Consider the following 22,339-nt stretch of genomic DNA (forward strand, 5'->3'; position numbering starts at 1 on the left):
CGATTCAAGTGCAAGCTTCAAGCAAGCTCCATCCTCAAGCTCCAAGCTCCAAGCTCCATTGCCGCGAGCAAGACAAGAGAAGAGAAGAAGAGAGGAGAAGATGGAGAGCTTCTCCTCCTCGGTCCCTCACCCTCACACACTCACTCCCTCACACTCTTACACTCCCTCTCTCAAGCACAAGCTCAAGCAAGCAAGAACAAGAAGAAGAAGAAGAGGAGAGCTACTTTTGGCCACACACAAGAATGAGCTTCTCATTCACTTTTCAACTTTATATACAAAACCCTAAATCCCTTTTGGGCGGTCATCCCCTTTTCCCCTTTTTTACATGGCCGGCCGTAGCCTAGGCCCTTTTTCCCATTGTCCTTCTATCTTCCTAGATTCCTTTCCACCGCCTGTCTACATTTACAAATTGCACGGGTGAGAGCCCGGCACTCTTTTACAAGATTTCAGGGTGCGCCTTTTTATTTTAAAATGCGCCTTTCCCCTTTTGTATTTGCCTTGGACCTTTAAGGTTGCCCTTGCGCTTTTGGCCTTTTCTCCTATTCTTTCTTCAATCGGGCTACCTTTTTTCCACCTTTGCCCTGCGTCTTTTTTATTTCCTTTTGCTTTCTTCGTGTTGGGGTTAACATTACCCCCCTCCTAGACGAGTACCAGTCCCACGGCACTCACCGTCGTAGGTAGCAGGCTATAGCATGCACCGAAGACGTGGGTGACAAGGATGCCTGTGGTTTCCGTGGAGGAGTGTCGGTGGTAGTGTGGCGGAAGGTCCTGGGGGCCTGTTGGTAGCCAAGGTGGCTGGTGAAAGGGTTGTTGGAGTTGGTGGTAGGGCTGTTCTGTGTTGGGGATTGCATTGATGGTCAGCACAAGCGTAGGTTTGTTGGGGATTCTGCACATCATGATTCTTTGCGGGCTTGTCGGATGGTAAGGGATAAGCATTCACAGTTAGGTGTCGGTAAAGAGCGATTTAAAATTTCGTTGGAGGCGTCAATACCTGCAATGTGAAAACCTCTCGTGTGGTCTCTCCCTAAGGGGTAGTGCTAGTCTTCTTATCGTGCACAAGACATATTTGATTAGTTTGGGAGACAGATCGAACTCTAAGCAAGCTGAGAGTATTGTCCTGCACTTGAGGACCCAAACTGTGTATATACTTCGGTGCAGATATTATGTAAGTGCTCGTGCATACTTAGATATTACGTAGTTAGAAGACCTTGGGCTAGTTTCTCGTAACAATGTGTGGATGAAGCAAAGTTGTCCATGTTGAGAAGAAGTACACGTGAAGGTATATGAGACATCCTTTGCATTGTGACTGCACAACGGAGCATAATTGGTTACAGGGACACCGCACTTTCAGTATAGCGGGAAGCTATTGGACTTGCTTGATGAGGACGGTGTACTTTTCATGGCCAATCGTGCGGTGCTTATCACCACTGATTGCAATGGTACTAAGGCAGAGTGCAAGAGAGAATTGTGAAAGTGGGTCAAGGTGACAGGTCTAACCATAGGCGAGACAAGCTCCCTAGGTATGTCCTGTCCTTGATGTGCCCTGAACAATTGTGGGTGATGCTAAAGGGCTAGGGGACTAAGGACGGAGCCAATCGATCAAGGTCACTAGACGTACCTAATTTGAGAACCCCTAGGTGCTGTGCTGTGATTGTGGGTGGTTTTTTTTGTTCTTTTCTTTTCTTTGTTTTTTTTCTTTTTTTTCTCTCTTTTTTTTTCTTTATTTTTTTGTTTTCATTTTTGTTACTTTTTCTTGTGCTTTTTTCATTCATTCTTTCTTTCTTTCTCCTTTTTTTTTTTTTGACTTGCCTGAGTACAACCATTACAATATGTTGAGGCTATCAGCCTTTCAATGGGTTGGAAAATGTCAAGCTTGGAAGGCTCAGGAAACGGATATTATAGTGATGATTGTGCCCTAGCCTCGTTGTTAGAGAAGCAGTTGTTGAGATGGGGAGGTACACTTGGGATATTGCAAACCTCCTTGCGACACACGCAATGTTGGTACAATTGAGGTAACGACTGCCGTGAGCCAACTGTAGAGCTTGACCCAGAAAGAGAGCGTAGCCTATGAATATGCTTTGGGCCATGCGATGTGGGCGATCGGCAAGGGTGATTTTTGCTTTCGACAGCGCGGCTTTGTCGCGGCTCTTTGTGGGGTCAATGGTCTTGCGGTGATCGGGCATTGAACACTTTCGCACAAGGACCTGTATTATCCTGCATCCACTTGTCACTTCGTGAGAGTATATGCTCGCTTGTGTTAAGTGCATCGAACAAATGCAATCATGATAAGACATAATTTTTCATAATTCTATGATGTCTATTGGGATGCCTATTTCATTGCTTGTTAAGGTCGCATACATTAACAAGAAGTAACAGGAATGTGTACAAGTGGGGATCTTGCCCCTTTACTCATCCAAAAACAAAATGTTCTGGCATGCTAACTTGTCGAGCTACTTGCACATCATAGGGATTTAGTCGATAGGTATGAGGCGGGGTGAGTCAGGTTGGCTAGGCGACCGGGGCGGTACTAGTGCGGGGCTCCCGTAAGGCTGGGCAGGGAACATGTCGGCCGGGACATGAATAGTGTAGTCCCGGGCCGCTACCGTTTCCAGAATGTCTTTAAACCATAGAAACAGGGAACACCTGTTCCGGGCCTTAGGAACGGATTAACGCGTTCCCACTTGTGTCTACCAGCGAAACGCCTATGGAACGTTCCTGCCCGTTCCCAGCCCCGTTCCTGCCCGTTCCGCACAGTTCCGGGCCGTTCCGACAGCCGTTCCCTGTTTGGAACGGCCGTTCCCTGGAACCCGCCAGCTCCCGCCAGCTCCCACCTCTGTCGCCTGCTCCGTCTCCCTCGCCCGCCTGCCTCGCCTAGGCCCTACCGGCTCCTGCCTCTCCTGCCCGCCTGAGTGAGTGAGTGGGCGTGATCCTTTAGGTCACTAGATTGGCACGTCGAATATGACATTTTCAATGCCTACCATACTACTACCCATAATCTAGTTGTCCCATATTGTACCTAGCATATCATGCCATCCTTCTCACTTCCATCATACTACTAGATAAACCAATTTGCAATCTTCCAACTAACTTAATCTGTGTGTGTGTGTGTGTGTGTGTGTGTGTGTGTGTGTGCCGTTCCCTCCGTTCCGGGGGGTCCCGTTTCCGTTCCCGTTCCCCGTTCCTGGTAACTATGCTTTAAACAATTCATTAAATTCTGCCCTATCCTTGGCCGCCTTGTCACTTCGTGAGCACCTAGTGCCCGAGCGTGCGTTGGGGGTCTGTGCAACTGGCATTGCCACATTTTGTGTGCCTCCCTGAGCGTCCGCTCCCCTGGCCCGCGGATTCTTCAGCCCTCGTCCGGGGCGGCGTCGCTTGGGGCCGCGTTTCTTGGCATACCTTTTAAGAGTGGGCACGTAGCGCACTGGCGAAGGGGCGTGTGCTGCATGTTCCCGTCGGCTGCGGAGAGCGTCCTTGCAAGCTAGCTGTTCTTGGTTCTCCATGCTTTCCTCGCAGGGGGACCTGTAAGATCCTCGCAGGGGAAAAAAGCATCAAGTCCATCCACCAATGAACCCATTGATGTCTCTCCTAATAGCGGTGAAACCTCAGTCACATCCGTGTGCTCTGAAAAATCAAAGCAGCTGTTGCCATCAACAGTTGCTTTCAACACTCAATCCACCGACAATAGAACTCACATCGATCAATCAAGAGTGGATACAACGTCGTCACAATAGGGTGACAAATCTACACCAGTCACATCCGAGAAGAACCATGACAAAATAACAGTAAAACCTCAGGAGAAACGTGAGAACCCCAAGAGTATAAGAAATCCTAGCGTTGACCAATCTTGCTCATCAAGGCGTGAGCCCCCAGCTATGCTAAAGCCTAAGGAAACTCTTAGAACTTTGCATGAGATAGCAACCGAGCAAGCCCTCGGTGAACATAGAAGTGTCACGGAATGCTTAACTGAGTTGGATGCTAAGCTCAAAGTGTTTGCACGTGTCTACGTCCTTGCGGACGTGGGCACAATCCCCAAGGAGCAGCTTGGAGATTACTTGCCATTTCCCTTATCTTGGGAAGAGCAAGAACATCTTGACGAGCACTATAACAAGCTCTTACATGAACTCATGCAACTCATCTCTGACGAGGAGGCTGACGAACTGCGCTTAACCGTCACGTTCAATGAAGTGCTCTGCCGACTGAATCTCGTAGACATAGAGCAACTAAAGCGACTGTTAGCAGGCCAGAGTCAATTTGAACAGCGTTGGTGTGAAAACCGCGTTGTAATGGCCGAACTAGGGGCTCAGATCATGACAGTCTCAGAGGAGCGATTGGCCAAATGGCGGTCTCAAAGAGACCCAACCTATGTGGCACCAACTTCCCTTCGAGTGTTGACTGCCATTCGGGGTACGGACTTAGCTGGAACTAGCCAAGAGAACGCTCTGTTTGATAAGGTTCTCACTGAGGAGGAGTTACATATTGCCAGTAGACTCGGACAAGGTTCCATGCTACTCGATGTGGCAAAATATCTATCGGTATTGAGTAAGCTGCCATGAATACTAGATGCGTGTGACATGCTCCAGTACAACCCTGAGTTCTACAATTGGTTTCTATCTAGTATTCATGGCAGCTTACTCAATACCGATAGATATTTTGCCACATCGAGTAGCATGGAACCTTGTCCGAGTCTACTGGCAATATGTAACTCCTCCTCAGTGAGAACCTTATCAAACAGAGCGTTCTCTTGGCTAGTTCCAGCTAAGTCCGTACCCCGAATGGCAGTCAGCACTCGAAGGGAAGTTGGTGCCACATAGGTTGGGTCTCTTTGAGACCGCCATTTGGCCAATCGCTCCTCTGAGACTGTCATGATCTGAGCCCCTAGTTCGGCCATTACAACGCGGTTTTCACACCAACGCTGTTCAAATTGACTCTGGCCTGCTAACAGTCGCTTTAGTTGCTCTATGTCTACGAGATTCAGTCGGCAGAGCACTTCATTGAACGTGACGGTTAAGCGCAGTTCGTCAGCCTCCTCGTCAGAGATGAGTTGCATGAGTTCATGTAAGAGCTTGTTATAGTGCTCGTCAAGATGTTCTTGCTCTTCCCAAGATAAGGGAAATGGCAAGTAATCTCCAAGCTGCTCCTTGGGGATTGTGCCCACGTCCGCAAGGACGTAGACACGTGCAAACACTTTGAGCTTAGCATCCAACTCAGTTAAGCATTCCGTGACACTTCTATGTTCACCGAGGGCTTGCTCGGTTGCTATCTCATGCAAAGTTCTAAGAGTTTCCTTAGGCTTTAGCATAGCTGGGGGCTCACGCCTTGATGAGCAAGATTGGTCAACGCTAGGATTTCTTATACTCTTGGGGTTCTCACGTTTCTCCTGAGGTTTTACTGTTATTTTGTCATGGTTCTTCTCGGATGTGACTGGTGTAGATTTGTCACCCTATTGTGACGACGTTGTATCCACTCTTGATTGATCGATGTGAGTTCTATTGTCGGTGGATTGAGTGTTGAAAGCAACTGTTGATGGCAACAGCTGCTTTGATTTTTCAGAGCACACGGATGTGACTGAGGTTTCACCGCTATTAGGAGAGACATCAATGGGTTCATTGGTGGATGGACTTGATGCTTTTTTCCCCAGCTCTCCATCGCTCTTGGTCTCAATGCTCTTGGGGTCCACAACCACCTGTGATTGCTGTTGTCTTCGTTGTTTTCTCCTCTTTTTCATGGTCAGTGAAGGTGCATCTCTCAACGACTCAGGATTTTGGACTAGGTCAACAGTTGATGTGCTTGGTTGGGCCTCAACTTTCCCATTCTCTGGTGTGTCCTTATGGGACATGGCCGTGGCCTACTGAATAGCCTCGCTAGGTTGTGAGAGCACAACTGCCTCCCTTTTCGGAGAGTCTAGCTCTTCAGCCAACTCCCTTGTGTGTAACTCCTCCAGCCTAGGGTTTAAGCACTTTGAAAGTGATGGAGTTGTCGAGGAAGTTGATTGTGACACCTCCTCCACAGGTAAACTTCCAAGGACACTTTCCACAAGGGGCATTGTCAAGGCCAAGGGCTGTGACTGTTGTGATCCCTGATCGGAAGTAGTAGCAACTAGTTCAATGGGCTGGCCACCATTGGTAGACTGCGGTGTCAAGTCCCTAGGCAGATCAGAAGTGGTCGTACCTTTTGTTGCCCTTTGCACCTTCACTTGTGTAGGTTGAGCAACGGCACAAGGCTGCTGTTGCCGTGCTTCCCGTGTCCATTTAGGTGAAGAGGATGTAGGAGATCTGGGACTCCTACGTGGGCTTCGCACTGACTGAAGAATTTGCTCATGATTGTTAGACGATTCTGTCATTAGCTTTGTTGAGTGATCATCCTTATCATAAGCAATGTTGTGCTTGTGATGCTTACTATCCTCTTGGGAAATCAAAAGCTCCTTGGGCACTAGCGGCTTCTGCGTATCCTCAACGATTACATCTGGCATCTGCTTGTCAAGCACACTAGGCCGAGGATCTACCCTCCGATTGGTCCCGTTTGGTTTCTTGATTTCGACCATGAGGGGCTCAGTCACTCCACTGTTGTTGACTCGAGACTTGGTTTTTCGTTTAGATCTCGTCCTACGCTTCTTTGCTCTTGATACAATCTGGCCTTCAGTCGACCAGGGAGGTTTAGCAAGGGGTTTTGGCACCCAAATCCATCGATTGCCTGCATAATACCCTTGAGCCCGAAGCAACGCCTTGGATATCCATCGTAGCATTGCGCTGGCTCTCCATCGACGCCTCCGTCTATAAGGCTTGGGCTTCTTTGGGGTCTTCTACGATATTTGTAAGTCCAAAGCCCGTCCTTGGCATTGTCTCTTAACCTTCTTTTTTCAGGCCTGGCCTCACTCACTGGTTCTCGTTGTTCGACCTGTGCTTGTATTAGTTTTTTCAACAAGTCCTTGCTCTCCTTACTAGGCTTGCTTGGTATGTCAGAATGCTCCTTTCCCTTCCCTCGAGGTTTGGTGAGGTCACCCTTGCTAAAAGTCGTGATTATCCTCACACCTGGTAGTGTTAGGTGTATCCTCTGTGCTATATAGTCGGCTTCATACTTCGTTGCCTTTTTGAAGGGCCTTTCTAGGAGGATTTCCTTTCCACAATTCTCGCTATTTGGAGGAACATAGAACAGGACTGGCAAGCTTTCTGTTTCAATAGTTACAAGGATTATGCATTTCCCTAGAAGTGCTTGTGGGTGTTCCCCATAAGGGTTAAGAGTTGCATCGGTCGGTTTGAGCTCTGGTTGCTCTCTTTCTGCGGTGAGTTTGACCCTAAGATAAGCAGGTGGTACTATGTCTTCATCTTCCGGGTCTTGGCTTGTAAATTTAAGCCTTCCGACAAATGCCCTTGAGTCCCCAACTGTACGACCAGATGTGGATTCTCCACTGGTGCCTTGGATCGTCAGTGTAGTGCTATTCAAGGAGCATCTATCGTCAGGACTGTCATATCTAGTCATTCTCACTATTGTAGCTTGATGTTGTTGCTTTCCGCTTTGACTAGATGCAGTCCGAATGCAACACATGTGTTTTTGCAGTGTGGCCTTTTTGCCCTTGTTGGCTAGATGGGCCCAGTGAGGTTCTAGGGTCTCTGTTTGTCTCTATTCGAGTATGGGCTTTTGGCTGCTCTTTTGCAAGTGAGAATCCATGCTCGTGTAGAGCCATTACTACACTAGGGTCCAATTTGGAGGACCTGTCACAGCGTGCGTTTTCTCTCCAATCTACTTGGGGGAGGTGGGGAGGGGCAAAGCCCCCTTTGCGGGGGTCCGGGGGGGGCAGTCTCCCCCGGCCCGTAGGGCCATTACGATAAACACCATGAGCAATTTGGAGGACCGTTTATAGCCAAATTTTGAACTATGTGCTCTAAATTTTAGCCCGGGGATGGATTTGTGACTTGCCTTTAGCTCTACGTAGCCTTTGGGGTCAATCTCGGAGTTTAGATGTGTCAAAGTTTGTGTTCTAGATACCTGTTTGATTTTGACAGTTTTTTGTCCGATTCTCAGTTGTCCGATTTTCAGAAGTCCGATTATCGGAATCGGACGTCCGATTCTGGGTGGTCCGATCGGCCCAGTGGTTCGATTTTGCTCACGTCCGATTCTAGGAATCGGATCAAAAAAATGGTCCGATTTTCAAAGTGGTCCGATTTTGAGAATCGGATCGGACAGGGTAGTCCGATTCTGACTGGTCCGATTCTGGGTGGTCCGAGTGTCCGAGTCTGACGGGTTGGTCCGAGTGGTCCAAGCGTCCGAGCGGTCCGAGTGGTCCGATCGGACGAGCGCCCGATTCTGGGACTCGGACGGCCTGGTCCGACTACGCGGCCGATGGCCCGCGAGTTGCACGCGATGCCTCTAGACTGACGTCTACTACACCGAATCGGCCAGCGCCTTCCAGATAGGTACAAAACACTACCAGTAAGTACCAGACATGCCTGGAATCACTATGGTGCTCAAATCAAATGGCACTCCAAGGATTTGTGCCCCCATTTCCTTGTTTTAGCCTGTTATACAGCAACAAAAAACCCTACTGTTTGCTTCTTTTTCTTTGTTTTTTCCTATCCTAAATGCATCCAAATCACAAAGTAAATACCTACACTACTCCATCTCACAACATAAATCTTAAAAAATCAAAAAACCTGCTTGCCAAGGAGATCGAATACCATCTTCAACCCCCTCACTTCCTACCTATCTCAAGCACCAGTTCGGGGGAAACCCCTTATTTTGATGCTCGATTCGAAGCGCGCAAGCGCTCAAGGCTTGAATCCGTTGGTCCCGGCAACGGAACCAAAATGTGGGAGCTTTCACTCAACCGCCAAGACCTACGGACCGCTTATTGTTTCAAGCGTTCCAAGCCGAGCACTAATGGCTACCTCTCACATAACCGACACGCCATCCATATCTACGGGTGTAGTGAGCTTACCTCCGTGCCGTTCAAGTTACCTCCTCTCCCCCGCACTCCGGTAGCTCCACGATCCAAGTGCAAGCTTCAAGCAAGCTCCATCCTCAAGCTCCAAGCTCCAAGCTCCATTGCCGCAAGCAAGACAAGAGAAGAGAAGAGAAGAGAAGAAGAGAGGAGAAGATGGAGAGCTTCTCCTCCTCGGTCCCTCACCCTCACACACTCACTCCCTCACACTCACACTCCCTCTCTCAAGCACAAGCTCAAGCAAGCAAGAACAATAAGAAGAAGAAGAAGAGGAGAGCTACTTTTGGCCACACACAAGAATGAGCTTCTCATTCACTTTTCAACTTTATATACAAAACCCTAAATCCCTTTTGGGCAGTCATCCCCTTTTCCCCTTTTTTACATGGCCGGCCGTAGCCTAGGCCCTTTTTCTCATTGTCATTCTATCTTCCTAGATTCCTTTCCACCGCCCGTCTACATTTACAAATTGCACGGGTGAGAGCCTGGCGCTCTTTTACAAGATTTCAAGGTGCGCCTTTTTATTTTAACATGCGCCTTTCCCCTTTTATATTTGGCTTGGACCTTTAAGGTTGCCCTTGCGCTTTTGGCCTTTTCTCCTATTCTTTCTTCAATCGGGCTACCTTTTTTCCACCTTTGCCCTGCGTCTTTTTTATTTCCTTTTGCTTTCTTCGTCTTGGGGTTAACATACACATGCTTTACTTGCAAATACAAATGATGACATGCATACTTGGATTCTAGATTCAAGTGCTTCCTTTCATGTCACCCCCCATCGTGAGTGGTTCTCTGACTATACAGGGGGTCGACATGGTGTTGTCCATCTTGGGGACAACTATGCATGTAACATTGCACGTTGGCAATGTGCAGTTGCAGTTTCAACATGGTTCTGTCTTCACACTTCAGCATGTACGACATGTACCTCAGTCAAGAAGAGCTTGATTAGAGTACGGCAGCTAGATGACAATGGATTTCATACCACCTTTAGTGATGGGAAATGGAAGATTTGTAAGGGATCTAGAGTGATTGCCAAAGGTTGTAAAAGTGATACCTTGTATCCTCTCCATGTATCTAATGTGAGTGATCGTGTTGTTGCCATGACCGAGTAGCCAAGTGTTTCTTTGTGGCATGGCCGGTTGGGACACATGAGTCAAACTGAAATGAAAGTGCTTTCTCGTTTGGGTTACTTGCCTTGTCTTCATTATGTTGATTTTGAGCATTGTGATCATTGTGTTTATGGTAAACATACACAGACGTCTCATAAGAAGTCTCTTTCACTAAAATCTTCTCCTCTAGAATTAGTATATTCCGATGTATGTCAGATGCCAGGGTTATCTTTAGGGGGAAACAAATATTTTGTCACCTTTGTCGATGATGGTACACGGAAGGTATGGGTTTACCCTATTCGTAGCAAGGATGAAGTGCTTGACAAGTTTTAAAAATTATTGGCATTGGTTGAAAATCAAGACTGATAAAACGCTTGTCTTCGCTTTAACAATGGTGGGGAATATATGTCCAAGGCCTTTGAGGCATTTTGTGACAGCAAAGGGATAAAGAGGAAACTCACTGCCCCTCATAATCCACTCCAAAATGGAGTTGCAGAGCGTATGAATCGGACCATACAGGATAAGGTCCGTATGATGCTATCTCATGCTACATTGCCCCATGGTTTTTGGGCAAAGCCTTATGACAGCCGTAAACTTGATTAATCGATCACCAAACAGGTCTTTAGGGGAGGGAGGAGGGGGGGAGAGGGGGGTTTCCCCAAGAAGCGTAGTCGGGCAAGCCACCTTTGTATGCACACTTGAAAGTCTTTGGTTGCGAAGCATTTGTGCACATTCATAAAGAAAAATGCAGCAAACTTAAGCCAAAGTCCTGTAAATGCATTTTCCTAGGATATGGTGAGAAGGGTGAAATGGGGTATAGATTATGGGATCCCAAGAAAAGGAAAGAGTACGCAGCAATGATGTTATCTTCCGGGAAGATCGCATGCATAAACAGCCCGAAAGACTGAGGAGGTCCGTAGGGTTGAATTCCGGGAAGAAATACCTTTTGGACAGCAAAATGTGCCCGTTGTACAACAACAAATACCTGCTGCAAATGAACCTACAAATGCAAAAAATAATGTTGGAAATGATCAGCCAGCTATTGCCCATGATAATAAGCCACTACATGTGCAGAAACAGCCAGGACAACAAGCTGTTAATGCTAATTTGCAGGCTGAAATGCCAGGACAGCAAGCTGAAAATGCTCAACAACCAGCAAACAATGATCATTGGGTTAGGAGATCGTCTAGGGCTACTAGACAACCTGATAGATTTGTTCCTGATGCAAACAATGTGGCTGATTATGTCATGTTGACAGACTGTGGTAAACCGTCTTGCTTAAAGGAAGCAATGGACAGACAAGACAACAAGAAATTGTATAAAGCCATGTTGTCAAAGATGGAATCTCTTAAGAAAAATGGCCCTTGGGACTTGGTGCAATTGCCTAAAGGGCAGAAAACCCTTCCATATAAATGGGTTTACAAGATGGTCACTTCTAGTTCCTCGCCAAAGTACAAAGCAAGATTGGTTCCGAAGGGGTACAACAGGAACATGGAATTGACTTCGATGAGATATTCTCTCCTATAGTCAAGATGACTACATTGAGAACCATTTTGGGCTTGGTTGCAGCTGAAGATATGGAGCTCATACAGATGGATGTAAAGACTACATTCTTACATGGTGATCTGTATGAAGACATATATATGCAGCAGCCTGAAGGGTTTGTGGAAAAGGGAAAGAGAAGATGGTATGTAAACTCAAAAGGAGTTTGTATGGGCTGAAACAAGCACCAAGAGAATGGTATCATAAGTTTGATACATTTATGCCGTCTCAAGGTTTTCATAGAAGTCAAGTGGATCACTGCTTGTATACCAAGAAGGCAACAGATGACAGCCCGATTATCTTGGTTCTATATATTGATGACATTCTAATTGCTGGCAGGGATACTCATGCCTTGGACTCACTGAAATATGAAGGATCTTGGTGATGTAAATCACATTCTTGGCATGCGAATACTCAGAGATAGGTCAAAAGCATTACTCTATCTATCTCAACAGGAGTATATCTCCAAGGTTTTGCAACGTTTCAATATGGAGGGGGGGAAAACAATTGGGGTTCCATTGCCTCCATATGTAAAACTCGGTGCAGAGGACAGCCCTACATCTGATGATGAGAAGGCTGAAATGGCCAAGATACCATATGCTTCAGCTATTGGCAATTTGATGTATGCTATGATTGCTACACGTCCTGACAGTACCTTTGCAGTGGAAGTGGTTAGCAAATACATGGAAAACCCTGGTAAAAATCATTGGGAAACAGTGAAAGGTATTATGAGATACCTCAAAGGCACAAAGGATTTGTGCATCTGCTTTGGAAAGTAGAAGGCATCTGTCGTTGGCTTTATAGATGCAGACTATACTGGTCATGCGGATTGCAGCAAGTCCACTTCTGGGTATGTGTTTACCTTCACAGGAGGAGCAATCTCTTGGATCTCCAGGCTACAAAAGTGTGTCCAAGCTACAAAAGTGTGTTGCATTGTCTACTACAGAGGCAAAGTATGTGGCTGCCACTGAGGCATGCAATGAGGCTTTATGGCTTTCACGTCTGGTGGGAAAGCTTGGCATTACAGAGTTACCTGTTCTCCATTGTGATAGTCAGAGTGCTATCATGCTAGCACGGAATCTCGTCTTTCATGCAAAGACGAAGCACATACAAGTAAAGTACCACTTCATTAGAGATGTACTTGACAGCAAGAGCATTGAGCTTGTCAAAGTGCATACAGATGATAATCCTATAGACCTTCTCACGAAGGGTCTTCCAACAGAGCGGTTTGCTCATTGCCCATAGATGATGGGAGTTGGATAAATATATGTATTTCAACTTTGTACATACTTAGACTTAGCTGATTCTTTTCTCCTCTAAAGGCACATTGCCTTTAGGTGGAATGTTGTTGGGAATAAAGGGCCCTCATGCCTTTTTATATGTGCTCGGGTGTAAACACATCCTTAGCACACTTGTACTTTCATATATATATATATATATATATATATATATCTAAAAACCTAAAGAGGTACACTCGTCATTGTACCCATAAGTCGTGCTCACTCTCACTCCCTACTCTGCACTCTGTCTCTCTACTGCTAGCAAGCACTACGTGTCTCGATTCTCGTGCCTCGGAGCTCAACAACTACTTTAATGTTCTAAGACACTAGGTGTACAAACACTACATTAAGACTTTAATAAGTGTCCACACCACACGAATTACATTGGGCACTGTCCAATATTGACAAATTCTAACATTGCATTTCATTGTGTTTTCCCTAGCATTAATTTATCTGCACGAGCAGGGGGGGAGGGGTGGAGAGAGAGAGAGAGAGAGAGAGAGAGACCTCAAGCAATCAAAAGGACCCCCTAAAAGGGTAGAAACACTTTGCCAAACAATCACTTCAATGGGCAAAAACACGTTTTTGGGTGCCAAAAATCGCTGCCAACAGGATCCATTGGACGAGCTTGTATGGCATCAAACTCATTGAACTAGATTGGACAACTTGTCCCGTCTATCAAATGTGGACAAGCCTATACAAATGCTTGATAAAGTCAAATAAGTAGAAGTGTGCAATAGCTTTGTTCTAACACGGTGCATGGATTCAACATGAAACAAATTTAATGGCTATTTAAAAACTCAAATATAATACAAAGGATACAAGTTCTTTTTCTATGGAATTGTGACAAATGTTGGACTATCAAGGGAAAGGAGGGAGGGGAAAAGGGGAAGGAAAAAACCTCAATAACCATGACTCTGTTGCATATGCAATTTCTGAAATTCTAACTACTACCCTACAAAATGCATGTCTTAGTAGTACTATCATGGAAAACAACTGCAAGTTGATTACCTCGCTGCCCGACATGATATGCTACTGCTATTGTATACATAATGGAGATCTCAGGCCTTCGTCTGAGTGGAACAATCCCATTCCAAGCTAAAATCAAGTCTAGTAAGCCTGCTCTGACCGAAAAAATGGACATGAATGTGTTCACATTCATCTAGGTGTATTGGGACCTAGATTTGTTTCGTGATGGTCGCACGCTTATGGAGTGAAGGAGTACTCTTTTTCCCGCCTGTAGGTTCTTATGGCCCAGCACCACCGTATTGCCTATACTTAATCAACTTTTGGTAATACCTTCATTACCATAATAAATAATAAGGGAGAGAAAAGAATAGGAGCTTTTTGGCTTTGCTTTTTCCTTTAGACGGAACATTATAATATGCTTTTACTTAATTACGCAGCCTCTATTTTCTAATTCCTATCAATAGAAAAACACTTTTGCAAGAATGATGCAAGACTGAGACTGCTCAAAGAAGTTTGAACCAAAAACAAGGACCTAAAGAGGCTGGTTGAGATGCATGCAGGACTGAGACTGCTCAAAAAAGTTCAAACCAAAAACAAGCACCTAAATGGTAAGAAGCCAACTAGAGGTTACTAACAAACCGTGCATAACTCTAGGTGGTGGGACCCTGATCCATCTCTCCAAGGCTTTGTTTAGTGAGTTGAAAACTTCTAGGCAATCGTTCCTAATCCTATGCCTGATTCATCTATAAGTGCAATGCTTATATCAAGCTAGTGTCTACAGTGGAGTCCCCAATGATCACCTAAGTGATAAATATAGTTATAAACCTGCACAGAAACACATTTGACCTTTGATGTATAAATTGAATGTTGCCCGCTAAGGAGTTAAAGCGTAGAAAAGATAAAAACTGTCAGTAATGGATCATATAAGAGTAGAGTAGATATATGCCAAAATCTCTTCAAATAATACTCTGTCAAGTGTGAGGAAAGAAAGGACTGCTATAATACATTGTGTTCCAACAAAAGACTGCCAGAACTACCATAGCAAACCTCTTTTGAGCAAGTATGAACACAAATCAAAAGTGTAGCCACTGGATTTTATAGCCAGTTTAATGGTGACTTAGGGTAGAAAAGAGACCTGGACTCTCAATGATAAAGTTCAAGAGCAGGGTTAAACAAGAGACCTAGACGTGAGCTGATTGTGCACAAAGAGACTCATGCATCCCTTTTAGTGAGATCGTCAATTATCAGAGTTTCTAAAGTCCTATGCCAACAAAAGAACAGTTGACGGGCTGAAAGCTTGTCAAAAAAGAGACCTGGGCTCTCAATGCTAAAGTTCAAGAGCAGGGTGAACCAGAAACCTAGACCTGAGTCGATTGTGCATAAATAGACTTATGCATCCCATTAGTCAGATCGTCATAGTATGAAACTCCTATGCCAGCAAAACGACAGTTGAGGGACTGAAAGCTTGTCACACATGGATCATACTTTCAACCAAAATCCTGATGTTAAAATGATGTCAAACGTAAATGAAAAAGCCACTCGGCTTGAACATACGGTTATCTGATAAGGTCTTGCTAGAAATAGCTTGTATTGGAAGCGCTTACTTACATTACAAAATGCAACTGCTGATATACAAAGAGGTAAAACAGGATTATAAACCATCTTCTAATAAAAATGGGTGCACCAACAAGAAAGCACCGGAGTCATCCTTAGCTTTCGTACGATGTCAAAGAAGATACTAACTATTCCATGATGCCATGCAATTTTACTTCCACTGTTCGAAATAAACAATGCAATGTACCATGAACTGCTTGCTAGAGACATTTCTGATGCGTCAATGAGCGACAGGAAAACGACGCAGAAACGCTCCAAAAGAAAGCAAGACGAAGAAATGCAGGGGATGACCTTGATGTACAAGTTCTCCTGAGCGCGCTCCTCCTCACTAAGCACACGCCCTTCGCTGCTGAAGCTCCGGGTCTGGACGCCGCCTGCGCGAGAGAAGGGAAGGCGCTTGCATCCAAGCCTCACACAGACTGATCGCATCGCCATCGCTGAAGACTTGTCGGATGTTCGATGGAAAGAAAGAAGATGAAGACGAACGGGAGCTCAACTCTCTCAGGGTTTGAATTGCACACATGCAAGATGCGTCCAACAAAATGAAGACCTCGACTTTACATTTTGCTTGCGTGGCGTTGAAAGTCGTATTTGTCAGATCTTGCTTGGCGCTTACGTGGACCGTGGCCCATCTGTCCTCTATGAGATCTTGGGAGGCCACTCAAGGGAGAACGGTTTCCCTTCCCCCCCTCCCCCAACTCTAAGGGTATGGGCTTTGTAGCTATATCATGGCGTCGTACGAGCCAGAAACACCTATATAGGAAGTAGTTGTGACTCTGAGCTCAGCTTGGTTTCCATTCTACGTGTGATTCCTTGTACCCAGTGGTGAATTGTCATATGTGTGGCGTCATGAAGGTGTAGTCCTGAGATGTGCCTCAATGTCGTATCTTTTCGATATCGTCAACACAAAGATTTCTTATTGATATATCTTGTGTGCCATTCCGCTGTGCCTTTTTGTGCCTTGTGATAGGTTTTATCATGAAATCCCGTGAAGGTCCATAACACCAACCTTAGGGTAGCACTCAATGAGAATGTCACCGAGTGCAAATGGGGGAGAGGTGTTTTCTTACCCTTCTACTTCCCTACTAACACTTGGAGAAAACCCCCTGGTAAGGCAACTCTAGCTGGGGTATCACTTCTCATCAGTTGAGGATGAAATTATTAAGATCCATGGCCAATGGACAAGCTCTCTGACTTGAAATAAATGATTGATTTTCTCTCTCTCTTCTTCCATTGTATTTTTCCCCACTAGTGCAGCCACATTAAAAGCGTTAATGCTCCCCAAGCTTGTTAGCCCCCATTGCCCCTAGGTGTGACATGGTTCTGATGTATCCCTTGCTCAAATTATATCAATCTCTTAGGACTTCAATGCCTTCTACCAATCTGAGATCCTCATCTTCAACTATGCCTAGCAATAATGCAACTACTAGTATCAATGCTGAAAGCTCCATATCAAATGCCAACAGCCGAGATTGGAAATTCGGTCATCTAACCAAAATTCAAAATTGCTGGACTTTTATGAGGATAAGTGGATTTCCATGAATTATGGAAATTTCAGGCAAAACTTTGGGGTGAAGTTGCTTGAGATGTTAATGCCAAGTGTGACACCAAGTTCATAGATACACATTGTAAAAATAAGAGGGATAATATAAAGAAAGCATACATGTGAGAGAAGCCAAAAGAGTCTACCACAACGAAAAAACCATCTAAATGGGAGTTTCACTTCGTACGAGTGATTTGTTGAGCACCATACAAATGGTCAATGGCCTTCAAGAAGGTCGCATAGGTACTAGGTTTATTGGTGGAGATGCAGTATCCTTCAATGATAATAAGGATGTGAATATTGGGCACGATGAAGGCCCACAATCAAACCCTGTGATAGACACTCCAAATGATGATGTAGAGGTGGTTGCTAACATCCCAAACATGAACATGGAGCACCCTTCAAACAAAAGCAATGCAAGTCCTTCATTTGGAGTAGTTTGAGGCTAAAGGAACAAGAGAAGAAAGACAACGCCTTTGGATGGAGTGGGTGCATTCGTAGAACATGGTTGTAGTACATTTGCTAATGCTTTCAAGGAGACAAAGCTCACAAGTCTAGAACTCGAAGAGAAACGCATATTGATGAATTTACAAATTACTCAACTTTTGGTTGGCTGAAAAATGTTCCACTACTATTGGAATAGATGTTTTACCAATTATGTTTGGATTTTCCATGCATTGAATAAATTACAATGACTTTTTTGTTTCCTTTATCTTACATTTTATGTGATGGTCTATTTCAAGTGGAGTGTTGTTGGAAAGATTTTGTGCATATGCAGCTAGCATAGGTCTCTAGTTGTGAGAGTTCAAAAAGAGAATATGCAAATAAACAAACTTGGAATCAAAAGCAATGGCCAAATCCCTTCCATTTTCATTGATTCAGGTTACATATTTCATCATGCAATCGAAAACATATACCCAATCCTAGATTTAAGCTATATAATTCATTATGCAACTTAAACCATATATCCAATACATAAAGCTTGTTCAATTTGTTGGAACATCAAAGTGGGAGTATGAAAATATGTGCACAAGAGGGAGAAGAAACCTCAAGTACAAGAAAAAGATATTGCTTAGTAAGTTGCTTGAGTATAACTAAGGTACACTCTCTCATCTACTTGAGAGTGAACTTTAGGCTATTTATATAGCCTCATTGTGGGTTAGGGTTAGGGTTTCCCTACCCTTCAGTCCATTCACACCTTACATTCCCTCATATGCATCCTTGCTTACATAGGTTTCACATGCTATACTTCTAATACCCCCCCCCCCAATGCCAAGGTGGCATTGGATTACATAGCATGTAAATGGTCCCCCCCCCCCCCCCCCCAAATGATTCAGTGGGATGCCTTTATAATGTAGGCTACAAGGATGTTTATGGAAAGATGAGACAAATGATGCCGTGAGGCATATTCCACGGTGGATTCCGTGAGGTTTTGCGGTGGATTCTGTAAAACTATATTTATTTGCCGGGGCTCGTACATAAGGTGGATTCCTTGTGCAAGAAGTTGACGAGGACGCCTGTCCTTTTCGGGTGTCATATTAATTTAATGTGCACGTGGGTGATTCCATAGCTGGTGATTTCGCAAAATACATATTAAATTAATGAATGTTTATGAGTTTAGAGTGCACACTCGTATTAAATTAAGGTTAGGACAGAGTTCCAACCTATTTTTTTATTTTGTAGCTGAAGACTGCTAGGTATTCACTTTTGTCGATTTAATTTTAGTATATTCCTAATAATTGTGAATGCTTCAGTTGATGTGTAGAGCAGGTAGCAGTGGCGTTGGAAAGCATCAGGCGATGGCGTGTATTCAGATTACCTAAAAGAAATTATCATGGGCGCGCGTCTTATTATTAAAGGTGCGGTGCTAATATTTATTTAAGAGTGTTTATTTATTAAAGTGCTTGACAAACATTTATTATTTTGTATGCGCATAGGCGATCGGGTTTAATCTTTTATTATTGGACATTGTATTTGGACACGGCCTAACTTTTGGGGTGCCCAACTGCTTTATTCATTATTTGGCCAAAAGCATACACAAAAGCCAAAAAGCTGACTTGCAATAGAGAAGATCCCACTTGGAAGCCCATCTTCAACATTCCATTGGATTGTATTCACATTTATTCATTGCATGCTTTTGTCAAAATCATGAAAAAACTTGTATATGAATACATTTACTTTGCTTATAGGATGCAACTAGAAAAAGAAGCTATTGTAATATATAGGAATATGGAGTGAGTGCTATCAGAAATTGGGCTACACAAGCATCAAGTGACGATTGAAAAAGATGAGAAGAGATCAGGAAAATCTGGTGACTTGCCAAAAAAGCCTTGCTTTGGAGGAGCAAATTCTAGGAAGTTTCTCTTAGCACCCATCAATGAGGAAGGGAATGTCATGGTTCATAGGCCACAGGACTACAATGGGTGGAAAAAGTTACATTTTGCAGTTCCTAATCAAAGTAATGGAGGAAAAGCAAGGTTGGTCAAAGCTAGTCTTAACAAATTGGCTGCCTTGCTTCGCAAGATGGCATTTAACAATGAAGATAAGCAAGAATTTATCGATGTTGTGCATAGCTTCTACAAAAACATAGTGGAAGCGTGGGGCAAAAGCTCTATCACACATTACATGGTACGCACTAAGTTAATATTTTAAAATTATATGAATTGTATAAATTATTGAGCATAGTTTTACTTATGTGTGATATGTATCTTTGAAGCATATCTTTGAGGCACATGGACCATACTTTGTAGAAAAGGGAAGCATCGGAGTTTGATCCACATAAGGGATGGAAAATACACATTGAATAGCGCATTGTGCATACCAAAGAAAAGCCGATCATGGTGGAGGGGTGAATGGTAGCAATCCAATGATCCAATTGCTATCTTGGTGGTATAGGATTATAGTAGCGGATGAAGCTAAAATCTTGCAAAAGAGAGAAAATGAAAGTGCTGATGAATCGGCTGCAGACATGATGGATTCACGTTGTGTCACTAAAAGAGTGCGTTATGAAGCCTCAAGTACCAAAGAAAACCATGCCAAATGGCTAGAAACAAGGCCTTGACAAGGCAATTGTCACTAAATTGATTGCTTATTACACATTCTCTATTTAATAAATTCATGTCAATAAATTAATGACTCACTTTTCTTTAAGTGTTGATGATGATCTAGCATGGCCATGAGACCATTTAGAGACCAGTATTCCTAGTGCATCACTTAATGGGGTGATCAGAGCACTGTGATGGGGATATTTGGTATAGGCAGTAGTACAAGTTATAAAGGGGGAAAGAAGTGTTTGCCAAGTGTAAGAGTGTACACAAGAACCAATGAGTTACACATAAATGAAGATGGATTGAGTTCTAAGAAGAGGAAGTGCATTAGCACAGTGTATATGTATTTATGTGTGCATCTAGGGATTCTTGGGAATGTTTACTTGTGTGTAATGAGCATTACATTCATTTGGGGTCATCCTCTCCCCTACAAGTCAAGGTTTAAGGTCTTTTCTTTCATTAAGAAAGACGAGAGAGGGAATTCTCTCACTAAGAAAGATGAGAGACGTAATCCTCTGGAAGTGAGGAGAGAAGTGATTTTCTCTTTCTAAGGTCTAAAATGACACAAGCTTTTGTGTGGAATTCAATCTTAAGATTGAGGCCCAAGGCAATCTATTGAAATCTCCTTATCTATGACTCAAGGTGGTTGTATGGACTACAAATTAAGAGTACAGTTTAAAAAGCTATTTTTTGGAAAATCCATTTTTAAAATATCTCACAATAGAAAAACTATCTCTAAAAACGAGTCGCGTGGGTTATCAAAAACAACGAGATCTACAACTTTCGTGTTGGACGTTTTTTCATCCAAACAACGCACAAAGAGATATCTCGAAATTAGTGCTGCAGAGTGGAACAACCACATCTTGCATGAAGATCAAATCAACTCTCTCTCCAAGAAAATAAGCTCTTGAAAGCCTATAAAAGAGGAGGCTCTCCTTGGGTGTAAGGGGAGAGGTGAAGAAAGCATCACTTTGCATGTATCTAAGAGGAGAAGAGAAGGTGCAAGTGCTATGGAAGCCCTGCTGAAATCAAGTGCTGCGGAAGCTCTGCTGAAATCAAGCGCCAAGAGGAGAGCCCTACACATATTGTGTAGGAGAGAAGGAAATCAAAAGGTGCAAACTTCCAAGTTATGCAAGTGTTAGCCGGTTGTATAGCATGCAAGGAACCGTGATCTTATTTCCAAGATCTACAAGTAAAAACTGGCTTACGAGTAACGGAGGAGCTTGCTCCTTGTTAATAATATAACTCCACAAGGGGGGGGGACTGGCCCATCTTCCACAGTCCCTAGTGTGTTGCCAATTTCTCTACCTATCTCTCTACATCTTTCTTTTCTCTCATCTATTCTCCCTCTGTGCCAACATAATATTCTCCATATATATTTTAAGTATATAAGAAAGTCGAGCGTGTATCTCGGATTTTATAACAGTGGTATCAGAGGAGGTCTCTTTGCTTTTCTCAAAGTAAAGGCGATCCTTGCAAGAAGAAGGTAAAGATGGCAACTGATGAAGCACCTACAAGCGAGCAATTACAAGCTCAATTGACAGAGTATCGTAGCTTGTTGGAGATTCTCGAAGTACATCAATTGATTGACAGCTTAAGGACAAGGGAAGAAGCTACTTATGAAGGACCGAATCCTCCAAAAGATGGTGATACTGGAGAAAACACCATTGCACCAATTGATGGTAAAGATGCAAAGCATCCAATTGCTGAGAAGCTTCCTAGAAGGAAGAAGGATTCTCGGGTCAAGAAGAGTAGAAAGACCTCACCTCGAGTGAGGCAGATAAGGAGGGAGTCATCTCCCTCAACAACTAGCTACTCCCCTAATTACTCAAGTTCCCCCTCCTCCTCATCATCTTCTACTTTCTACTCTCTTGGTTCTAAGTTTCGTGCAATCCGCAAATGGACAAAGAGGGACCATAAGAGGAGCAAGCTTAAGCAGACTAAAACTTTCAAGTCTGGGGATAAGGACATAAAGTTTGACTCTTACTCCGGTAAGACAGATCTTGCTAAGGCGTTAGCCTTTGTCAGGCAATTTGAAGTTTAATTTCTCATAAAACTCCATGCTCAGGCATGTAGGCATGCACTTAAAAGACACCACTAGAAATTCGTAGTTGACTCTCATTTTGGAGGGAAGGAAACCTACGACTTGGGAAAAGTTCAAGAAGAAGTTTTATGCTCAGTTCTTGCCTCCTGATTTTGAGAATGATGTCAAGAAGGAGTGGGATTGGCTAGGCCAGAAAGAGCATAAAAAGGTCACTAGTTATGTGGACAAGTTTTGGTCTACTTTTCTCAAGGTTACTCCTTTCATG

At 44.0% G+C, this 22,339-nt stretch overlaps 1 protein-coding gene across 1 annotated transcript in view; it reads right to left on the reverse strand.

Moving 5' to 3' along the window:
• The window catches only part of LOC148012435 (uncharacterized protein At2g27730, mitochondrial-like), a 60,586-nt gene extending 44,597 nt beyond the window's left edge, over positions 1-15,989 (reverse strand). Inside the window, exon 1 of the mRNA XM_087669575.1 lies at positions 15,732-15,989. Within this exon, the coding sequence (XP_087525701.1) occupies positions 15,732-15,875 (144 nt within the window). The 5' untranslated portion in view covers positions 15,876-15,989. The remainder of the gene's footprint in view (positions 1-15,731) is intronic.
• Between the last annotated feature and the right edge of the window lie 6,350 nt (positions 15,990-22,339).

Source organism: Lygodium microphyllum, chromosome 27 (assembly GCF_053477565.2).
Source record: "Lygodium microphyllum isolate KBCC chromosome 27, Lygodium_microphyllum_v1.1.10, whole genome shotgun sequence".
Taxonomy (NCBI): domain Eukaryota; kingdom Viridiplantae; phylum Streptophyta; class Polypodiopsida; order Schizaeales; family Lygodiaceae; genus Lygodium; species Lygodium microphyllum.